This window comes from Patella vulgata, chromosome 4, assembly GCF_932274485.2.
Source record: "Patella vulgata chromosome 4, xgPatVulg1.2, whole genome shotgun sequence".
Taxonomy (NCBI): Eukaryota; Metazoa; Mollusca; class Gastropoda; family Patellidae; genus Patella; species Patella vulgata.
In genome coordinates, this window is record NC_065882.2 from 27,930,543 (window position 1) to 27,954,251 (window position 23,709).

General features: G+C 36.2%; 1 protein-coding gene across 3 annotated transcripts in view; it reads right to left on the reverse strand.

Moving 5' to 3' along the window:
- LOC126819645 (poly(A) RNA polymerase GLD2) overlaps positions 1 to 23,709 on the reverse strand; it is a 101,730-nt gene that overhangs the window by 39,215 nt on the left and 38,806 nt on the right. For all 3 annotated transcript variants that reach the window (XM_050547799.2, XM_050547797.2, XM_050547798.2), the window contains exons 3-5: positions 20,346 to 20,472; positions 3,649 to 3,763; positions 54 to 145 (exon numbers count right to left, since the gene is read on the reverse strand). In XM_050547799.2, coding sequence (XP_050403756.1) covers positions 54 to 145; positions 3,649 to 3,763; positions 20,346 to 20,472 — 334 coding nt within the window. The remainder of the gene's footprint in view (positions 1 to 53; positions 146 to 3,648; positions 3,764 to 20,345; positions 20,473 to 23,709) is intronic.

A 23,709-nucleotide genomic window follows, 5' to 3' on the forward strand; every position in this document is an offset into this window, starting at 1 on the left:
AAATACATCAGTACTACGTTTTTTATTAAAAAGAAACATCAAATATTTCTTACAATTTTATTAGACACCATGAGACAGAGATCCATATCACTTCTAGTATTACCAAAACCATTCATAGAAGATCCCACAATATATAAACCACAGTCTAAAATATATTTCAATATAATATTATGCTTTAATTCTAATATTCAACCAGCGGCTGACAGGCAGGATACGCCCACATTTTCGAGAGATGGATAGAGAACAAGCTAACAAGAAAGTGATTTTTCCTACTATCAAGGGGAATAATTCAGGAAATTACAATTCAATATGCACGAATATCGAAAGGAACTGAGATCTTTGTGTTATAAACTTACATTTCAAGTTTCAACAAAATCGGATAAAAATTGTGACCTCTATAGGGTCCACAACCCTGATATACCATATTTTTACGCTATCTGAGAACAAATGGCGGACATTTTGTCTGTCAATTTTGGGTTGATTTTCACAAAATTCGAATTCAGTCGTCCTTAGGGTGTAACAGTGATATAATAATACAGTTTTTTAAATTGGATAAAAATTATGACCTCTATAGGGTCCACAAGCTAAAAACGTGATTTTTCGTACAATCAGGGGCCATAATTCAGGAAGTTATGGTCCAATATGCGCGAATATCGAAAGGAACTGAGATCTTTTGGTTATAAACTAACATTTCAAGTTTCAACAAAATCGGATAAAAATTTTGACGTCTATAGGGTCCACGACCTTGATATACCATACTTTTACGCTATTTGAGAACGAATGGCGGCCATTTTGTCTGTCAATTTTGGGCCGATTTTCACAAAATTGGAACTCAGCCATCCTTAGGATGTAACGGTGATATAATATTTAAATCGGATAAAAATTATGACCTCTATAGGGTCCACAAGCTAAAAATGCGATTTTTCGTACAATCAGGGGCCATAATTCAGGAAGTTATGGTCCCATATGCGCGAATATCGAAAGGAACCGAGATCTTTGGGTTATAAACTTACATTTCAAGTTTCAACAAAATCGGATAAAAATTGTGACCTCTATAGGGTCCACAACCTTGATATACCATATTTTTACCCTATAGGGTCCACTAGCTAAAACCGCGATTTTTCGTACAATCAGGGGCCTAATTCAGGAAGTTATGGTCCGATATGTGCGAATATCGAAAGGAACCAAGATCTTTGGGTTATAAACATACATTTTGAGTTTCAACAAAATCGGATAAAAATTGTGACCTCTATAGGGTCCACAACCTTGATTTACCATATTTTTACGCTATTTGAGAACGAACGGAGGTCATTTTGTCTGTTAATTTTGAGCCGATTGTCAAGAAATTCGACCTCAGCTGTCCTTAGGGCGTAACGGTGATATAATAATATGTTTTTTTAAATCGGATAAAAATTATGACCTCTATAGGGTCCACAAGCTAAAAACGTGATTTTTCGTACAATCAGGGGCCATAATTCAGGAAGTTACGGTACGATATACGCGAATATTAAAAGGAACCGAGATCTTTGGGTTATAAACTTACATTTCAAGTTTCAACAAAATCGGATAAAAATTGTGACCTCTATAGGGTCCACAACCTTGATATTTTTACGCTATTTGAGAACGAACGGCGTCCATTTTGTCTGTCAGTTTTGGCCCGATTTTCACGAAATTCGAACTCAACCACCCTTAGGGTGTAACGGTGATATAATAATACGTTTTTTTAAATCGGATAAAAATTATGACTTCTATAGGGTCTACAAGTTAAAAACGCGATTTTTCGTACAATCAGGAGCCATAATTCAGGAAGTGATGGTCCGATATGCGCGAATATCGAAAGGAACCGAGATCTTTGTGTTATAAACTTACATTTCAAGTTTCAACAAAATCGGATAAAAATTGTGACCTCTATAGGGTCCACAAGCTAAAAACGTGATTTTTCGTACAAACAGGGGCCATAATCCATGAAGTTTCGATCCGATACATGCCAATATCGAAAGCAGCAAAGATCTTTTGGAGATAAACCTATATTTCAAGTTCCCGGACGGACAGGGGCGACGGCATAATACGTCCACATGAAAATGTGGGCGTATAAAAATTTTACAAGGATTCAAAATCATGGTCAATTCTAAATACGAGGGTTAGCTGAAAAGGATAGATAAACTGGGTTGAAACTTGAAACGAACTTTTGCCACCAACAAGTACAATCATTGAATGAATCATAGACATAAGAACTGCAACTGTAGTGTTATTATTGTCTTAGTACCAGACTATCTTGTGAATATATCTACCCATTGAAATACCCATTGATAATTTTATGGACCAATTTGGCCCCACAAAACCTTCAACCTCTTTCCCAACCAGCGGCTGCCAGGCAGGATACACCCACATTTTGCAAGAGATGGATAGAGAACAGGCTAAACAAAAAGCGATTTTTTCGTACAATCAAGGGCCATAATTCAGGAAGTTACGATCTGATATGTGATAATATCAACAGGAACCAAGATCTTTGGATTATAAAGATATATTTCAAGTTTCATCAAAATCGGATCAACATTGTGACTTCTAGAGGGTCCACAACCTTGATATACCATATATTTAATTATTTACACTATTTGCGTATGAGGGGCGGCCATTTTGTCCACCAGTTTTGGTCCGATTTTCACGAAATTCTAACTCAGCCGTCATTAGGGTGTAACGGTGAAATATTCAAACGTTTTTTTCAATCAGATAAAAATTGTTACCTCTAGAGTGACCACAAGCTAAAAACGTCGTGAATTGTGATCAATGGCCATAATTCTGGAAGTTATGATCCGATATGTGCGAATTTTGAAAGTACACAAAATCTTTGGGTTTTAAAAATGTATTTCAAGTTTCATCAAAATCGGATCAAAATTATGACTTCTAGAGGGTCCAAAACCTATATACACCAGATTTTTACACTATCTGCGTATGAGGGGCGGCCATTTTGTCCGGCAGTTTTGACCCGATTTTGATGGAATTGGAACTCAAGCATCATTACAGTGTAACGGTGATATATTCAAACATTTTTTTAAATCAGATAATAATTGTGACCTCTAGAGGGACCACAAGCTAAATACGCGATTTTTCGTACAATCAAGGGACATAATTCAGGAATTTACGATCCGATATGCGCAAATATTGGAAGGAACCAAGATCTTTGGGTTATAAACATGAATTTTAAGTTTCATCAAAATCAAATGAGAATTGTGACCTCTAGAGTGTCCCAGAAGCTAAATCATCAAAATCGAATAAAAATTGTGACCTGTAGAGTGTCCACAAATGAATTGTGGACTGCCAGACGGATGGACAGGGGCGACAACAATATACGTTCACACGAAAATGTGGGCGTATAAAAATGAACTAGCTGGTCGTCATCTTCCTAGTATAGTAATGATGTCACTAATGAATGACTTTTTAAGGGTGGCTGAAGATAATTTCTTCCTGACTGGCATTCAGGGGTTGCAACACCGTTGACAAAGTGTGTATACCTCGAAGGGTAGGCTTAGAACTTTTCAACCAGCCCTCGCAACATGAAAAGAATCTTATTATATTCGTAAAATACATCACATTTCAGATACTGAGATAATTTATGTTCTGGGATTGTTATTTTTTTTTAAAACTTACATGGAAATACACCTTGTAATACAGCATACAGACATTTTCTTAATAATATTTTCTTTTGATATACTTCCTCTGACTGTTGATTTTGTAAAAAGTAACGCCATATAGAATTGGTAACCTACAGATAAAGTTTAAGAGATAGGTTTATCATTTTAGTGAATATTTCAAACTTATAAAAATGTAATCACCAATTTGACAATGACAACTATTCTTTTATTGACAAACTTATGTAGGATCCCAGTCACACCTATATCAGCCTTCTACAAGTGATGCCTGTATTAACATATTTCAGATTTGAACAAATAATACTAATACCTAGCATGTATGGAAGAGGTCATAAACTGCGGTTGCAGGAACAATTATTTTTATTTTTTCAAAAACACATTTTTTTTTAGCCCCATAAAATGTTTTTTGCCCAAAAATCAATTTCTTGCAAAGGCAGTTTATCACCTGTCTGGTAGTGGTCATTCATAATTCCTGTGGTGGTACTGAACAACTCCAAAGCTCTTTTAGGTGGTACAGATTTCAGCTAATATAGCCTAGCTGTGGTCTGGAAATTAGATAACTCTTGTCAGGGATATTCCACCACTACAAATGTCTGGCAATTTAGCTGTTAGGGTTACCCCACTACTAGAAATGTCTGTCAGAGTGTTTTTGTAATACTTGAAAATGTAAGGTACACTGCTGTACGATTTTCATGTGGTACACCTTTGAGCTAATATAGCCCAAGAAATCACTCCCAGAATCACCAACCACACACACCATCAGAAACCTGGCCGACTTACATTCTAATGATACCAGGCATTGATACTATATAGGTGAAAATTAGTACAAATTTCAGCGTAATTCAACAAGTTAGATGTTACTATTTGATATTCTGACAATGTAACATCTAACATCCGAACAGTCAAAAGCTCGTCGCAAAAGTTGATAACTAGTTAAGAGTGTATCCGCGAGAAGACCATGCAAAAATCGCAAAAAGTGCTAAGATGGGGGCTCGAAAGTTTTTGATCAAACTTATGGTATGACACCCCTTAGGGGCAAGAGGTAACATGCTGAAGTGGTTACAGGCTGATGTCGCTCTAAAGGACTGTACAGGAATTATTCATTTTATGGGTAAAATTGCGGTTTTCACATGTGTATTTATCACCTTTTTTAAGCACAGACTGCATACTATGGTGGAATAGCAACCTTCTAATTTTGACGCTGTCTGATAAAGCGGGTGGTCAACTTCTACCCCGGCACTAATTTGAAAAAAAAAATCAGTACATACTAATTTTGTGTGGACTTGTTTTAGGGTACCATATTCACATTGTCCTTATAGTGCAGAAAAAGATACACTGTAACTTTTTCTTTCATGGTCGCAAGTAGAATTTCTTTGGATGGTTTTGAAGTGCTAAGCACATAGTATCCATAAGTGTAAAAAAAATGACCGGAATGCAACATACTTAAAATATACAGCTTATTGAAAAGCGCGAAAAAAAAGCTTTTGTGATACATTTTTTTGCAAAATTAATCAGAGAAATAAAATTTTTGACTTTTATACGTTTTCATCATATCCATAGCCATTATTTGTACCATGTTGTACTCTATATAAGTGTGTATTTGTATTTATTGTATATTTGGTATTGTCGTATTGTCCCTTTAACATATTTGTTGTATTGTCTCTTTAAGATTTCATTTTCAAACAAGTTACCGAAAATGGCTACAAAATGTTTAATTTCAGAGCATGTTTCCACTATTCATTTTGGGACACATCCACTGATTTCTACAATACAGAAATGTGGAAGCTTAAATATTAACGGCAACGAAGCCTAATTGCGTCGAAGTGGGTGACATTGAACAGTGTAGTATGGTAGCTACAGCTCTCGGGCACCGTCAGCTGCACCTTCAGGGCCGGGTTTAGAATAAGAGAGGCCCTAGGCAAACCCCCTGAACAGGGCCCACGACATGGACCTTGGGGCCCTGGGACAAGCAACTCGGTGAGAGGGTGGGTCTGGGGAAGTCATGCGGTTGGTGGTTCGAATCTCACTTTTAGGTGAATTTTTCATTTTCGTTGGATTATTTTATTTAAAATAATGTCTATTTGAGAGTAATGGATATGTTTGTTAAGATTGAGCACGTCGAAACTCCAATGGAAGGTCGTGGACAACTGCAGAAGTCAATTCCCGTTGACGCCAGATGAGCCATGAACGATTACAGGCCTTTGAAAGTATTTTTTTTCAAGATATTTTTATAAAACAGATACTAATGTATTTTAGGGCTGGTAGTAAACACCATATGAATGAAAAGGAAAATAAATTGTTAGTTTTTTTTTATCTACTACGGTTAATTATCTCCAAAATAGGGAAATTACAGGTTAATTTCATGGGTTATTGTTTCCTTTACCTAGTTTTTGTCAAGTCGATTCCGGTCATTTTTATTTTTTGTATCAAATGTTGGGAGGTTGCTTGTTCACGTGAGCATAAATATTTTAAACCCACCCCATGAAAGAAGTAGCTATAGAGCGTCAAATTTGGGTGACGAAAAATGGGGAATTTAGACAGGCTTTGATATCCAGTCCGTATACAGATCTCGTTCGCCAGAATCGTCTGAAGTTAATATTGTGGTAACAGCACTGGGTCATCGATAAACTGTGTGAGTTTGGTCTAAAAACGTGATTTTTCGTACAATTAAGGGCCATAATTCAGGAAGTTACGTTCCGATATGCGCGAATATCGAAAGGAACCGAGATCTTTGGGTTATAAACTTACATTCCAAGTTTTATCAAAATAGGATTAAAATTGTGACGTCTATATGGTCCACAACCTTGATATACCATATTTTTACGCTATTTGAGAACGAAGGATGGCCATTTTGTCTGTCCGTTTTGGGCTGATTTTCACGAGATTCGAACTCAGCCGTCCTTAGGGTGTAGTGGTGATATAATAATACGTTTTTTTAAATCTGATAAAAATTATGACCTCTATAGGGTCTACAAGCTAAAAACGCGATTTTTCGTACAATCAGGGGCCATAATTCAGGACATTACGGTCCAATATGCGCGAATATCGAAAGGAACCACGATATTTGGGTTATAAACTTACATTTTAAGAATCAACAAAATCGGATAAAAATTGTGACCTCTATAAGGTCCACAACCTAGGTCCACAACCTTGATATACCATATTTTTATGACATTTTGTCTGTCAGTTTTGGGTCGATTTTCACGAAATTCGAACTCGGCCGCCCTTAGGGTGTAACGGTGATATAATAATACGTTTTTTTAAATCAGATAAAAATTATGACCTCTATAGGGTCCACAAGATAAAAATACAATTTTTTGTACAATCAGCGGCCATAATTCAGGAAGTTACGGTCCGATGTGCGCGAATATCGAAAGGAAACAAGATCTTTGGGATATAAACTTACATTTCAAGTTTCAACAAAATCGGATAAAAATTGTGACCTCTATAGGGTCCACAACCTTGATATACCATATTTTTACGATATTTGAGAACAAACGGCGGCCATTTTGTCTGTCAGTTTTGTGCCGATTTTCACGAAATTCGAACTCAGCCATCCTTAGGGTTTAACGGTAATATAATAATACGGTTTTTTAAATCGGATAAAAATTATGACCTCTATATGGTCCACAAGCTAAAAACACGATTTTTCGTACAATCAGGGGCCATAAGTCAGGAAGTTACGGTCCGATATGCGTGAATATTGAAAGGAACCGAGATCTTTGGGTAATAATCATACATTTCAAGTTTAAACTAAATCGGATAAAAATTGTGACCTCTACAGTGTTCACAAGCTAAAAACGTGATTTTACGTACAATGAGGGGCCATAATCCATGAAGTTACAGTCCGATACATGCCAATATCGAAAGGAACCGAGATCTTAGGGTGATTAACCTATATTTCAAGTTTCATTGAAATCGGATAAAAATTGTGACCTGTAGACTGTTCACAAACAATTGTGGACGGACGGACGTCCAGACAGACGGACGGACAGGGGCGACGACAATATACGTCCACATGAAAATGTGGGCGTATAAAAATCTTTTTTGCTGTCTATTGTAAGAGATTTCACAAAAATCTTCATTGAACCAACAACACACATTTAAACAGGAAATGACCTACATTGGCAAAAGCTGAAATCTGGCAAGATGCACATTACGAACAGAATTCTTTAAACAAAACAAAATCAAGAGACTATATAATTTGAAGGCGATCATTTTAATTTATTTTTAGTGGTGGTTGATTCCTTTCGATATTCGCGCATATCGGATTGTATCTTCCTGAATTATGGCCCTTGAATGTACAAAAAGTCACGTTTTTAGCTTGCGGTCCATGTAGAGGTCACAATTTTTATCTGATTTAATAAAAACTTGTGAATATATCACCATTACACACAAAGATCAAGGGTTCCTTGTGTAGGGTGACCCACCATAAATAAATATCTCCATATATCTCGACAATTACGCCACAATATTTATATATATGCCAAGCCTCAAATCAGTTTCACACAATTATAGTCACTAAATAAACGATCATTTTGTACTTAATAAGCTATGACCATTAATCATGTATAATAAATAGACTGAAAACTGGTTCCAAGAGTCGTCCATAACATCCAGACACTTTTGAGTAAAAGATAGGTTACGTGCCCTTGTTTTGTAATTAGCCTCGCTTAACCAGTCTATCGACCATTCTACGTCTGATTGACAGGTCGGCATAATCAAGACTACTTTTTTACGAAACATAACAGAAAGCTAGAACAAGAAATTGAATTTAGAAATAAGCATGTTAGGTAGCTCAACAATCGTTTTAAGAAGCTTGTAAAAGTTAAATGAAACTACTGCTAGTATCATGTTCCTGTCTAACCCGAGTGATTCAGAGATATTATTTGTACTAAACCAAAAAATGCCGCTCTTAACGGTACAGTTAATGATAAAGCAATTTAAAAAATGAAACGAATGTAATTTCTAAATCTGCTGTAATAACCAAGAAGCTTAATTTTACTGCTATTCAAAATCGTCAACAATAAATTTTTTACGGCTGTAATAGTTGATAGATTTGTAGAGAATTGCACGTGCCATGGCTATTTATAGTATCATACTGTCAGTAAGTTGGTCTCGGCACAGCGAATGTGCACGCTTCAGTGGTAGTCTCGAACTATCAGCGGTGGACTGTATTTCTGTGAGTACATGGGTCACCCTACCTTGTGATAATCGCATATATCCGAACATAACTTCCTGGATTATGGCTCCTGATTGTTCAAAAAATCTCATTTTTAGCATGCAGATTCTCTAGAGGTCACATTTTTTTTTTTCTGATTTTAAAACCGTTTAAATATATCACAATTCCACCATTATGAAGGTTGAATTCAAACATGGACCGCAAGCTAAAAACGTGATTTTTTGTACATTCAAAGGCCATAATTCAGGAAGATACAATCTGATATGCGCAAATATCGAAAAGGAATCAAGATCTTTGGCTTATAAACAATGTATTTCAAGTTTCATCAAAATCGAATCAAAATTGTGACCTCTAGAGGGTCCACAATCTTGATATACCAGATGTTTACACTATTTGCGTACGAGGGGCGTCCATTTTGTCCAGCAGATTTGGCCCGATCTTTTATAAAATTTGAAGTCAACAAACATTACAGTATAACGGTGATATATTCGAACGTTTTTTAAATCAAATAATAATTGTGACGTCTAGAGGGACCACAAGCTAAAAACGCGATTTTTCGTACAACCAGAGGCCATAATTATGGAAGTTACAATTTGATATGCCAAATATTGAAAGGAACCGAGATCTTTGGGTTATAATCATACATTTCAAGTTTAAACTAAATCGGATAAAAATTATGACCTCTACAGTGTTCACAAGCTAAAAACGTGATTTTTCGTACAATCAGGGGTCATAATCCATGAAGTTACAGTCCGATACATGCCAATATCAAAAGGAACCGATATTTTAGGGTGATAAAGCTATATTTCAAGTTTCAGTGAAATCGGACAAAAATTGTGACCTGTAGAGAGTTCACAAACAATTGTGGACGGACGGACGGACAGGGTCGACGACAATATACGTCCACATGAAAATGTGGGTGTATAATAAAAGGTATCTTTGCCGATATTGAGATTGATATTAAACTTTTACAATACAATTGCGAGTAATACATTTAAATAAAACAGTAATTCAGAATCATAGATTGAAGTGGGCTACATTTCAGCTGCTGACTGTCAGATTTCACGGTAAAGTAAGTGACCTGAAACCCCTAATTTAAGTAATAAAACAGATAGGCTATATTGTGAAGTCGTAAAAATTTTAATAAGTACGCAATTAAAATAACAATGATACAGAGAAATCCCAATCACATAAAGGCCAATCTTTAATCTGCAAAATAGTTAATTATTAAATGAAATGAAATGAAATGAAATGGGGTTTAACGTCCTACTGTTCTGCTCCTAACCTGGGCTAATGAAGACGGGCATACGCCATACAGTGTGCTATGAGGGAAATTTTGCCCGGGCAGCGGCGCTACAGCCTACTCTTATATCGAATTCCAACTGCCAAGGGATCTTTTACGTGCACGCCAATGTGTACACGGGACCTCGGTTTTTCGTCCCATCCGAACGACTAGACAGCTGTCCTTGTCAGGCCCTCCGTCCTGCATCACTGACAAGGGGAAACCAATTTAATTATTAAAACATAACTAAAACATCAAAAAGTGTAACAACTAATCACTAAAAAAAATAACGGCAACAAATCATGAACGATAGAAGTATCAATTTCAAGCCCATCAACCTAGATCCTTTGATCGTGTAACTACTGATCACTAAAACAACAGTTTATCATGATAACAAGTATGTTTATTAATGTCAAAACTCTAACCAAATATGTAATACTTTATCCTGAACTGATCAGTGATCAGGAACCATCTCACACTGAAAGTTAACGCAAACAGCTTCGGACACGCGCAAATGCCCACCCTTATTATAGAAGGCTATGGCACAGCCGGAGGAAATTTTATGATAGGGTGCCCCGAGCTAAAAAAAATTTCGAAAACTATTTACAGATATGACACTATATCTATATAAACAACAACCCTAGATAATCCTTTATTATAAACTGCCAAGAAACTATACCTGCGTGCTATATTTCACAAGATATATCCATTCGACTGTACGTTAAAATACACTGCTTTTGTGTACTAGCGGCGGTGATATTTATTTTGGAGGCAGACCACCATTAAATTTGTAGTTCGTCTATTTATAGCAATTCTCTCTCTCTCTCTCCCTTTTCTCCCCTTTTGCATGCCCATTTTTGTTGATTTTTTGGTCTAGAATGGACGAAGAGGATTTGAATTAACATTTTCTGCCAGGTTTTGGTAAATATTCATGATTTTGAGGCGGAAGGATAACAGGGTTATCAGATTGGCTACGGCGATGTGTACGGCAACTAGTTACATGTTTTTAGCATGCTTCTTCAAGTTTGTGTATCTCAAAATATTGGTGGTCAAACTCATACAAATTTTAGTGCAAAGACATGACCATTTGTTCTTCTGTCTGTAGTGAAAAGCATTCAGCCCAACGAAAATTTGGGGAAAAGTAGGAGGTGGGCAAAGAGGCCAGAATTAACATTGAAGTCAATGGGGAAATTAATGGTGGTCTGCCTCCTTTTGAGGTTTCAATGTTAACCGAGTTATGTTTTCTTGGTCATTTAAAATTATAGATTTCTTTTCCGAAATGAATGAACCACCACTACCATTCAGGACTATTCGTTTAAATCGTAATTTGCTATCTGACGAAATCTGCTCCATGATTCGATTGAATTTCAGATCTCAGAGCATGCGCAACGCAGATCAGTTTTTGGATCGGCCATTTCCGTGTACTTTTAGTGTGCAGTCCAATTTAAATTTATTTAAGTTTTTGTAGATATATTAGAACAATCTATTTATATTTTCTGTATACCCATAGACACATAGGTCTATTTAAATTGGTATTTATATGTTAATATGCCTTTGTAAATTTTTATATTTGATGTCCCATTTAAGAAATAATGTTCGGAAGTATGTTTATTGAAGAAAAGTTTCATGGAATAATTAGAGTATTAAATAAATAATGACAAAGATAAGTAGGTTAAAAATTAAGGTAATCAGCGCAGGTGTATTCACTTTATCAAACAAAGCATAACTCAAATCTTACCCAAAAACACAATCTGTTACAACATTTCACAAATTGATTGATAATAAATAATACATAGTCATTATTTACCAAACATAGATATATCAAACAAAGCATAACTCAAATCTTATCCGAAAACACAAATTGATTGATAATACATAGTCATCATCTACCAAATATTTAGAACTAATCTGTAATAAACATATATTCTCAATTGTTCCCCTTGGGACATACTTAGAGTATGTCAAAGGCAACTTTTCAAACATGATATCAAACATGATATCAAAGTAGATCTACAGTAGTAGGCGTATTTTGTAAAATAAATTGCTACCCGAAAATTAATCGATTGGTTTAAAGAAAACAGTTATTTAAGAATAATGATTTGTCAGCTATAACACGACAGAAATACATGTTTTCCGAAAGATAAATAGGCTAGGTAATCAATGCAGGTGTATTCACTTTATCAAACAAAGCATAACTCAAATCTTATCCAAACACAAATTGATTGATAATACATAGTCATCATCTACCAAATATTTAGAACCAATCTGTAATAAACATATATTCTCAATTGTTCCCTTTGGGATATACTTAGAGTATGTCAAAGGCAACTTTTCAAACATGATATCAAAGTAGATCTACAGTAGTAGTGGTAGGTGTATTTTGTAAAATAAATTGCTACCCGAAAATTAATCGATTGGTTTAAAGAAAACAGTTATTTAAAAATAATGATTTGTTAAAATACTCTGAGACGTGTTGGAATGTCGGTCTGCTGGGAGGTCTGGATTGACAAATAAATTAGAACAATGAATGAAGAAATTGTATGTTTTTATAACCGCTAAAAAGGGGCATTGGACGTTTGGTAGGATCAACCAGGTCAATTAATTTATGTAAATTTTCTTTTAAAACTGGAATCGAGTGATCCTTACCGGCGACAGAAAAATAAAATATAGACATTAGAAAGTTGCTGATTTAAAACATACATGTACCTATGAAACCGGACCTGTGCCTTCAGTGCCTCTTTCATTTCCCTATCATCTGTTAGTTGTAAAAGCCCATTTTCCATACCCTCTTTACTTTTCCAAAGACCCGCCAAGACAATTTCTGTTGTTAGGTGCTCTTTTTTCCTAATCCCACATTTCCCCTTTTCTATTAATTCATTCTTTTCTCAAAAAGAACCGCTAGCTTTTTTCTTTCGATTTCTTCCCGTCTTTGCCTAAATTTAGAAAGTTGATTTTTAGTTATCATTTCAGCATCCATTAAGACCAAATTACATTATCAGGTGAAAGATTTTTTAGCCATTCATCAGATTTATTCATTTTATATAAAATGGACGCTTTGTTGCCAAAAATATTAGACGAGGGCGCGATCGAGATGACTGAACACGGTTTCTGGTAATTTGTTGTGAGGCATGGCAGAACTCGAACACGAAGAATTAAAGTCATCTCGATACTCAAGTAAACTTTTTGCAATGTACTTTCTGAACTCAGCAAAGAGGACTTCCAAAACGTGGATCAGGGTTGTATTAAGAGTTAAATCAGAATTAAATTCCGTCAGGTTAGCAAGGACCAAATCATTTTCAATTTTGATTAGAGATTCAAATGGGTGTGATTTACCTTCAACAAAGTTTTGAATATTCAGGTTTTCGAAAAAATCATGTAATTTCTGATAAATAGTTTTCATGTCAAGTGCATTAATGCCGCTTTCTAATATGCGCCACAGTTGAGCAGTAATTAATTTATCTATCAACCCCAAGGCCTGGCACTCGATATAATTTACAATTGCGGCATTGTGGAAAATTACCATGAAATGGCATTAGCTTGAGACTTGACTTGAGATACAACTTAAAATGTAAATAACAACCCGACTTTTCGTCCCCACCGTGTGTAAAGGCTTTACAGATGATCCGAATCAAACGAACACATCCAGGTTCGTTTGGCAAAAATGAAGAAGCTGTTTTAAACGTTTGGGCCGAATACGTTTTAAAATACATTTCCTCAAATTTCTTCAATTCAGACGCACTTTTATCGGACAAACCAGTTAGTAGATGAACACCGCAAAAGAAATGATTTATATTTAGGTGAATATTCCGCTCTGAATCTGATAAATCTGACCAGTTTTCTACTACAGTGGACTCTGTCACATCCGACATCGTACAGGATCATTACAATATTTCGGGTCACACAGCGTGTCGGAATACCAAGCTTTCTCCAAAACCGGAAATACTGTAACTTCGAAAACCGGAAGTATTTTTATATTGTAGCTTCGAATCACCAGAATGCTATTCCCTTTAAAAATGATAAACCTTTCTGTACCTTCAAAATTTTATTACATTAAATAATTAACAATAACAATGTATTCTTACAATATATTCATAAAATCATTTACATGTAATATCAATGCATGCGTACAATATATTTATAAATATCATCAGATTTATTCATTTTATATAAAATGGACGCTTTGTTGCCAAAAATATTAGACGAGGGCGCGATCGAGATGACTGAACACGGTTTCTGGTAATTTGTTGTGAGGCATGGCAGAACTCGAACACGAAGAATTAAAGTCATCTCGATACTCAAGTAAACTTTTTGCAATGTACTTTCTGAACTCAGCAAAGAGGACTTCCAAAACGTGGATCAGGGTTGTATTAAGAGTTAAATCAGAATTAAATTCCGTCAGGTTAGCAAGGACCAAATCATTTTCAATTTTGATTAGAGATTCAAATGGGTGTGATTTACCTTCAACAAAGTTTTGAATATTCAGGTTTTCGAAAAAATCATGTAATTTCTGATAAATAGTTTTCATGTCAAGTGCATTAATGCCGCTTTCTAATATGCGCCACAGTTGAGCAGTAATTAATTTATCTATCAACCCCAAGGCCTGGCACTCGATATAATTTACAATCGCGGCATTGTGGAAAATTACCATGAAATGGCATTAGCTTGAGACTTGACTTGAGATACAACTTAAAATGTAAATAACAACCCGACTTTTCGTCCCCACCGTGTGTAAAGGCTTTACAGATGATCCGAATCAAACGAACACATCCAGGTTCGTTTGGCAAAAATGAAGAAGCTGTTTTAAACGTTTGGGCCGAATACGTTTTAAAATACATTTCCTCAAATTTCTTCAATTCAGACGCACTTTTATCGGACAAACCAGTTAGTAGATGAACACCGCAAAAGAAATGATTTATATTTAGGTGAATATTCCGCTCTGAATCTGATAAATCTGACCAGTTTTCTACTACAGTGGACTCTGTCACATCCGACATCGTACAGGATCATTACAATATTTCGGGTCACACAGCGTGTCGGAATACCAAGCTTTCTCCAAAACCGGAAATACTGTAACTTCGAAAACCGGAAGTATTTTTATATTGTAGCTTCGAATCACCAGAATGCTATTCCCTTTAAAAATGATAAACCTTTCTGTACCTTCAAAATTTTATTACATTAAATAATTAACAATAACAATGTATTCTTACAATATATTCATAAAATCATTTACATGTAATATCAATGCATGCGTACAATATATTTATAAATATCAATGCATGTAATTGTTTAAAGTAGTTTGCTTAAGATTACCGGAAGCGTATCGTAAGAATTTATAACATTATCAAAGTAATCAACACAGACCGGCGCTTGCGGGTTATAATCTCACCGATAATTGATTGGTGATTGCTTGTTAATCTTTTCTGGCTTCACACCCATCGAGTTTTAATCTCACCGATAATTGGATGCTTCACACCCACCGTTTGAAGTACGATTCAATGGAAATTATGTGACGGGACGGCTGATTGATGTCGTAATCCGGAACATACAGAATCCTGATTTACCATCGATTTTTTAGCTGAAGTAATAAGGAAATAAATCGGGACATGAAAATCATGTCGGATGTCACAGCAATCCGGAGTGATCAGACATCGGATGTGACAGAGTCCACTGTAATTTAGAACAAATATTGCCTCTGTACTGTGTAAATAAAGTGTTAAAAAGCTTTTCGGTGCTGGCTCTGTCTGACATTGTATTTCTAATTTCGAAAATAAAAGATTTACTGATGGGCCCAGCTATATCATCAAGATCTGCCAAAATTTAATTTTAAGTTGTAAGAGTAGTTTGCGCAGATTTATCAGCCATAATAATTGGCGTATGAGTCGAGTCAGCGGTTATTGCATATGTACCAAATTTGGAGTCAAATTTTGTAGTTTCATCCGTATATAAAGTGGTGTTTTTCGCTGACTTTAGGGTTTCCGAAACATATTTTAAAGATACACCGACGCGCTCACATGATATTCTTTGAACTGTAGTTTTTGTTGGAGTATAATTAGATTTGAGTCCCGCGACGGCCAAACTTCCAGTTATAACCGCGTCGACGTTCCTATCGGAAACGTTGAGGTTTTTTTAGTTGTATGACCAAATTATGGCATTATGAAGTGTATCTTTGATTTTCGACGTCATACAAAATTACTTCTTCCCCACGAGGTTGAGACTTACAACCAGTTTTTTTTATTTGTCAAAACTTTATTATTATTAGACTTCGCGCGAATCAATTCTTTTGAGGTCTTTCTTAGTCGATTTTTTAAACGCAAAATTGTTTATGTATACCTATTGATCCTTCTTAATAAATTCTTATTTTTCCTATTTAACTTGGTCAAAGTCACAGCATCGACAGATGTCTGTGTCCCTCTATTTATTTAATGTATCGCGCTGGTATCTGCCGATGGTGTCTAGTCTTTGTCTTCAGTCTGAACAGCCTACTTCGAATACCGTTGTCATCAAACGACACGCTGTCGTCATGTAAAGCAGTAATTATAGACTGGTGCTCTGCATTGGTCGGAAATTTATTAATGATGCCTAGTACTAGCCTATTTTTAATTCTTGCAAAGGGAAGTTTAGTTATTGTACCAAGATCATAGTGATCTCCCAAACCAATGCTGGATAGTAATTCATCGTTGGACGTCATGCCTGCTAATTGAATCGATTGACAACAAATTAAAAAGAGTCCGTCGGTCAATTCCTGAACAAAATAAAAAGATTTGTCTCCCCTTAACCCTAAAAGCCAATAGTCTCGAACAGTAAATTTGGTCAATCAAGGCTACCCTTCGTTTCGATTAATTCTCGGTAGCAAATTTAAAATACGAAACAATTTGTTAAATTTCCCAACTTGGCAAAACTCGTCTTGGGCAATTTAACGACTATTTCACGAACCTTGCAAAATTAAAAGAAAACTACCGGTTGTACTCTTATCTTGCCCAACACGAGCATTTGTGAGATGTGAAACCGCCGAAACTAAATGACAGCACTCTGTAAATAAATAGCGAATTGAAAAATAAAAATAGGTTGCCAGGCAACAAAACATACGCCCACAGCAGCTAAATTGTCTGGGCAGTCAACAAGAGTTGTCGCATATTTTTACTTTTTTCGGTAATGAAACATTTATAATACATTAAAATCTGATTAAGAGTAACAACTCATTAAGTAATTATCAGAAAACCATTAGAATTTGTTTGGGTTTTTATAAAGTTCTGCCCCATGCTAATGTTTAGTATACAAAACTTTTAACATCGTGGATTCAGCTGTTCAAGTCATAAAGATTCATTGAAAATATACTTGTTCGTCTCAAGACCTTAAACACTGTGTATAAATTTAAAGTAAATCGGATATTAACTTTAGCCTCTAGAGCGTCCACAAGATTTTTCAAAGTGATCAAGGACCATAACTCTGGCAAAAATTATCGGAAATCGCTGAAAATCAATAGGCTTCTTTGTTTCATGGTCTTCAATAGGCTTCTTTATCTCTTGACCTTAAACACTGTGTATCAATTTAAAGCCGATCGGATATTAACTTTAGCCTCTAGAGCGTCCACAAGATTTTTCAAAGTGATCAAGGGCCATAACTCTGGCAGTAATTATCGGAAATCGCTGAAAATTAATAGGCTTCTTCATCTCATGACCAACAACAATATTCGACAAGACTTTGCACACTTCGGCTCACCCATTTGTCGTCCCATCCTTTCACTTGAAAGAGCATATTTGCCACCTTCATCTTGTTTCATGCCCCTGTAAATAAACTTTTATTTATATTTCTATCCCAGTTTGATGGATTTGACCTTCCATGCTTAGCATGACTCTTAGAGTGCTCTTTTATATGGTTGTATTCAGTGAATCGATAATGATAGTTGTCAAAATATCATCATTCGGAATGGGCTGTACACCATCATCAGAGTCAAGTACAAACATAGAAGTATTCTTTCTCTGTGTCCATTCTGGATCTCTATCATCATCATCATCATTATCGAACTCACTCTCAGAGTCAGTGAAATTGCCCAACTCGAAGCATCGCAAATTGACTTTAGGTTTTAAAGGGGTAGTTTGTGATATTGGTATAAATGGATTGTCAAAAGGAATTGGTAGACTAATATCTAGAATAGGTTCATGTAAATTTGATGCTTCTTGATCAGAGCGTGGTGTATGGAAAAAGGCCTCAGTATCAGTTGATATAAGGAAGACAACAGTTTGATGCAGGTAGGTAAGGCGTTGCTTCAGGTAAATATGAGTTTAATGCAGGTAAATGTGACCTTGTTTCAGGTAAGTAAGTGGATGATGTACGCTCAGCTAAGTAGGATGTGGAAGAAGATAAGCAGGATGTTGATGTAGGTAAGAACGACCACGACGGTGATGCAGGTATGTAGGACGACGTTATTACTGGTAAGTTTTTCCAGGACGTTGCTAAGGGTGAGTTGCATCTTGTTAGGCGTTAGCTGGTCGTTGATAAAGGTGGGTAGGTATTTGGTGAATTTATGAACGAAATTTTTTTGATGCAGGTTAAGTAGGGCCATGACGTTGATGCATGTGAGTAGGACGTCGTTACGGATAAGCCGGTTGTTGATGCAGGTGAGAAGAACTCTGATGCTGGTAAGTAGCTATTTGAGGGGGGTATGTAAAGTGTTGATTTTGATGCAGGTAAATGGGACCATGACGTTGATGTGGGGGAATAGTATGTTGTTGCCGGTAAGTTAGTCGTCGATACAGGTGAGTAGGACAATGTTGCAGGTGAGTAGGACGTGGTTACAGGTAAGTAGATACCTGATGACGTTAACTTGGAAGTAGATGCCGGCAAGTGTCGACGTAGGTATAGACAGTATTGTTCGATATGCAGATGATGTTTCCTTGGTAATGCCAACCATTGATGGTAATAGGCCTATGTCAGTCTTCGCAGCTGAAATTCCAGATGAATACTAGACTGTTCTGATCGCACGTGGCAATGATAAGTAAAAGAATCGAAATGAAAGTAAAAATCTCGAGAGACACGTGGAATTAAGAGTACAATAACTGAAATAAAAGTAGAAATGTCGCAAGACACGTGAAATTAAGAGATGTAAACGAAACGTGCCGAATCTCACACGTCTAAAGATTCTATTTTGATGGCATATTTTCGGATTTATGATCATATTTTGAATGGGGTTTATGTTTTTAAATAAATAAATAAACATGCTAATATATGTTGACAAATATTTTGATTGGAATGATGTAACTTTGTAAGTAATTAATTGTTTTAGACGATAGTGCGTGCTAGAGTCCATTGTGATTATTTAGCAGATCACATTCGCTCATTGTGGTAGAGCGATGGTTACTGCCAAATAAATTTTGGGATGTCATTTTTTTAAACTTCTGATGTAAGTCGAAACGGAGAACAAGACGAACGCCGAACTTCCACTGAAAAATGTATCGACTTATACCCCAAAAAGTACAGTAATTTTGGAGAAATTTGAAACAGGTACGTTTCGGCACGCTTTTATTCTATCCTATTACGACAACACGTAATTTTGTAGGAATATTACTGACATAAATTTGAATACCGTACGGGAATTAAACATGAAAAATAACCAGGTGCACCAATTTTTTATTATGTATGAATTTGAATATTTTGTTGGCATGTGATTTTTAATTGTGGTCTGAAAACGCCTGCTTAAATAATGACAAGAAAAATTTTGAAATCCCATCACTGATGTGATCGCAACCGCTGGGAACACAAATAACTAAAAGATCGAAAGGAAAACAAATTTCGATGACTTTATTACTTCAACAAAACTCTGTAAATTTTATACTTCTGACAGTACCACAATTAGAACCAGATTAATTGACACAGAAAATCATTGTACAAGCCATTTGTCTATCTATGAATATAAAAATTGCACGTTCCGTGATAGAAAATGACAAAAGTATGTGTTAAAGATGAAGAAATGCAGTGGTGCTTTGACGGCTAATTTAAGCTATGGCATTTTTAAATTTTTGCTGCCGTTGCAGAAGAATACTAACTTCAAGCACTAGTCATGATTTAGGCCTACTAATTAATCATAATTATTAAGTTCTCAATAGATGTTGTGTATTATCAACTCTGTGTGAAGATAGACCTAATTATTCCTTCAATAAACATCGTCTTTGATTCCCGATATAAAATCTTTACAAACACGTTACATACGCATCATATCTATGCAAACTCTTACCTCTGGTAATGCACCACCTAAAGCCATATGATGTGGGGATTCGATTCGTGATTCCTGTTCATTTTTTCCTTTCATTTTAGCTTTTTTAGAACTACTTGTTTCTGGTGTATCTCCATATCTACCTCGCCTACAATATATAAACAATTGTATATTTATGTCTTTAGCAAAATGTGATTAGTAGAATAAGTTCAGCTTTAACTAAACAATAAGAATAAACCCTTTTCCAATAGCCTACAATATATACTCTTCAAAAAAAGTAGGGGATATTGAAATACAAATACCTATTGCAGGTTGTGGTGATATGATAAATAGTCATCGACACTTGACATGCTTTGAGAGTATGATCACAGATGAAGAACTTATTGCACCAACAGAACCACAGAGCTACACGGGCGACACGCAATAGCACTGTACATGTAGGAGGGGTTCATTGTCAAATTTGACACTTCAAGGAAGGGTTGATGAAAACTGCTGCATGCTGGATTATCCAATCCATGTTTGATTTCTTATCGGTTCTTGCATAAGATTTACTGTTTAGCGTATCTTTGCTTATGTGTGTTACGTTTAATTTGCAATGAGAGGTCTTCAACATGATGAACGTCTACGTGCTATTGGCATGCTTCAAATGGGTTCTACACAGCGAGCAGTAGCCAACATGCTTAATGTGTTACAGTCTGTGATCAGCAGACTGTGGAACCGGTACCAACAAACAAATGTTGATGATAGATCTCGTTCAGGATCGATACATTCGTACACAGGTCCTGCAAAATCGAGGACAAACGGTCAATCAGCTCTCTGTAAACTTGTACCAAGTTACAGGAACTCGAGTTACACCCCAAACGGTTAGACATTGGCTACATGCAGCCCATTTGCATGCGCGACGACCGCATGTTATGCCTCCATTAACTCACCAGTACAAGGCAAACAGGCGTCAATGGAGTAGGCAGTGTAGAAATTGGGGTAATCGTCGATGGGTGTGTGTAATGTTCTCTGATGAGTCCAGATTTACTCTGGATTTCACCAATGTGTTTGGAGGCGTGTAAATGAGTGTCCTGCTAACGTTAACATCAGACAGCATGACTGGTTCGGGCGTGGGTCTGTTATGGTGTGGGGAGGAATCACCATGACTGGTAGAGCGGACTTTCATATTGATCAAGGAAGGGTCACTGGTCTGTACTACCGTGACCACATCCTGGCACCGATAGTTCTGCCCTTTGCTCAACGTGCCGGTCGACATTTCATCTTTCAAGATGATAATGCCCGTGCCCACTGCACTTGTGTCGTGAATGACTATTGTCCATATGCCTTGGCCAGCCATGAGTCCTGACCTTTCCCCTATAGAGCATATCTGGGACATGATCGGGAGACGTGTTCGTCAACGTAAACCAACAACACTGCAAGAATTGGCTGTGGCACTGCAAGAGGAGTGGGTCAGACTGCCCCAAATCATGATTGGACGGTTGATTAGGAGCATGCCACGAAGAATTGCTTAGTCATGGAAACAGCACATTATAAATAGACTATTGTTATTATTGTTATTATTATTATTATTAAGACAAAAATCAAAAACATCCATTTTCACTTTTGACAGTATCTCTTCACGAGTGATATGGGGCCGTCAGATAAGCCACCTATATGAACTATTTTGATCAATTAATGTCTAGTTCTCATCCAAGGTTTAATTTTTAAATCAGTGGTTCCAAATTATATTTCTTCAACCAAAATTGTAAATTTCCAGTATGGGGAATAAAGCACACTTGTCACTGATCGGCGACAGATGCAGATTATTGTTCAAGGTAATGCACATCATCTAACAAGCGATTGCCATGCAAGATGCGCCTACATATTGCAAAAGATGGACCTAAAAGAATAGTGTAATTTTTTTTACAATCAGAGGCCACAATCCAGGAAGTTACGATCCGATATGCGCGAATACTGAAAGGAACAGAGATCTTTGGGTTATAAACACACATTTCAATTTTCATTAAAATTGGATAACCAGCAGTTGCCAGGCAAGATATGCCCACATTTTGTAAGAGAACAAGCTAAAAACAAACGCTATTTTTCGTACAATCAGGGGCCATAATCCAGAAAGATATGGTCTGAAATGCGCAAATATCGAAAGGGACTTAGATCTTTGGGACATAAATATATATTTTAAGTTTCACCAAGATTGGATAAAAAATGTGACCTCTAGAGGATCCACAACCTTAGTACTATGTACTTTTACACATTTTGCGTACAAAGAACGTCCATATGCAGTTCGTTTCAATTTTCCCAAAATTCGATTTCAACCTTAATTATGGTGGAATGGTGATATATTTAAATGGATAAAAAATTGTGATCTCTAGAGAATCCACAAGCTAAAAAATGTAATTTTTTGTACAATCAGGGGCCAAAATCCAGGAAGTTACAGTCCGATATGTGCAATTATTAAAAGGAACCATGATCTTTGGATTATATTATATTATAATTTATAACCATACGTTTCAAGTTTCATCAAAATTGTGACTTCTAGAGTGTCCACAACCTTGGTATTGCATACTTTTACACTATTTGCGTACAAGGAGCAGGCATTTAGTCTGGCAGTTTCAGTCAGATTTTTACGAAATCCAAACCCAACGGTGATATGTTTAAACTGTTTTTAAAATTGAATACAAATTGTGACTTCTAGCGGGTCCACAAGCTAAAAACGCGATTTTTCGTACAATCAGGGGCCATAACTCAGGAAGTTACGTTCGGATATGCGCGATTATCGAAAGATCTTTGTGATATAAACATAAATTTTATATGTTTCTTCAAAATCGGATAAAAATCTAGAGGGTCCACAACCTTGATATACCATATTTTTATGCTATTTGAGAACAAAGGGCGGCCATTTTTCTGTCAGTTTTGGGCCGATTTTCACGGAATTCGAACTCAGCCGTCCTTAGGGTGTAACGGTGATATATTAACATGTTTTTTTAAATCGGATAAAAATTATGACCTCTATAGGGTCTACAAGCCAAAAAACGTGATTTTGCGTACAATCAGGGGCCATAATTAAGAAAGTTACAGTCCAATATGCGCGAATATCGAAAGGAACTGAGATCTTTGGTTTATAAACTTATATTTCAAGTTTCAACAAAATCGGATAAAATTTGTGACCTCTGTAGGGTCCACAACCTTGATATACCATATTTTTAGGCTATTTGAGAACGAAGGTGGGCCATTTTGTCTGTCAGTTTTGGGCCGATTTTCACGAAATTCAAACTCAGTCGTCCTTAGGGTGTAACGGTGATATAATAATACGGTTTTTTAAATCGGATAAAAATTATGACCTCTATAGGGTCCACAAGCTAAAAACGCGATTTTTCGTACAATC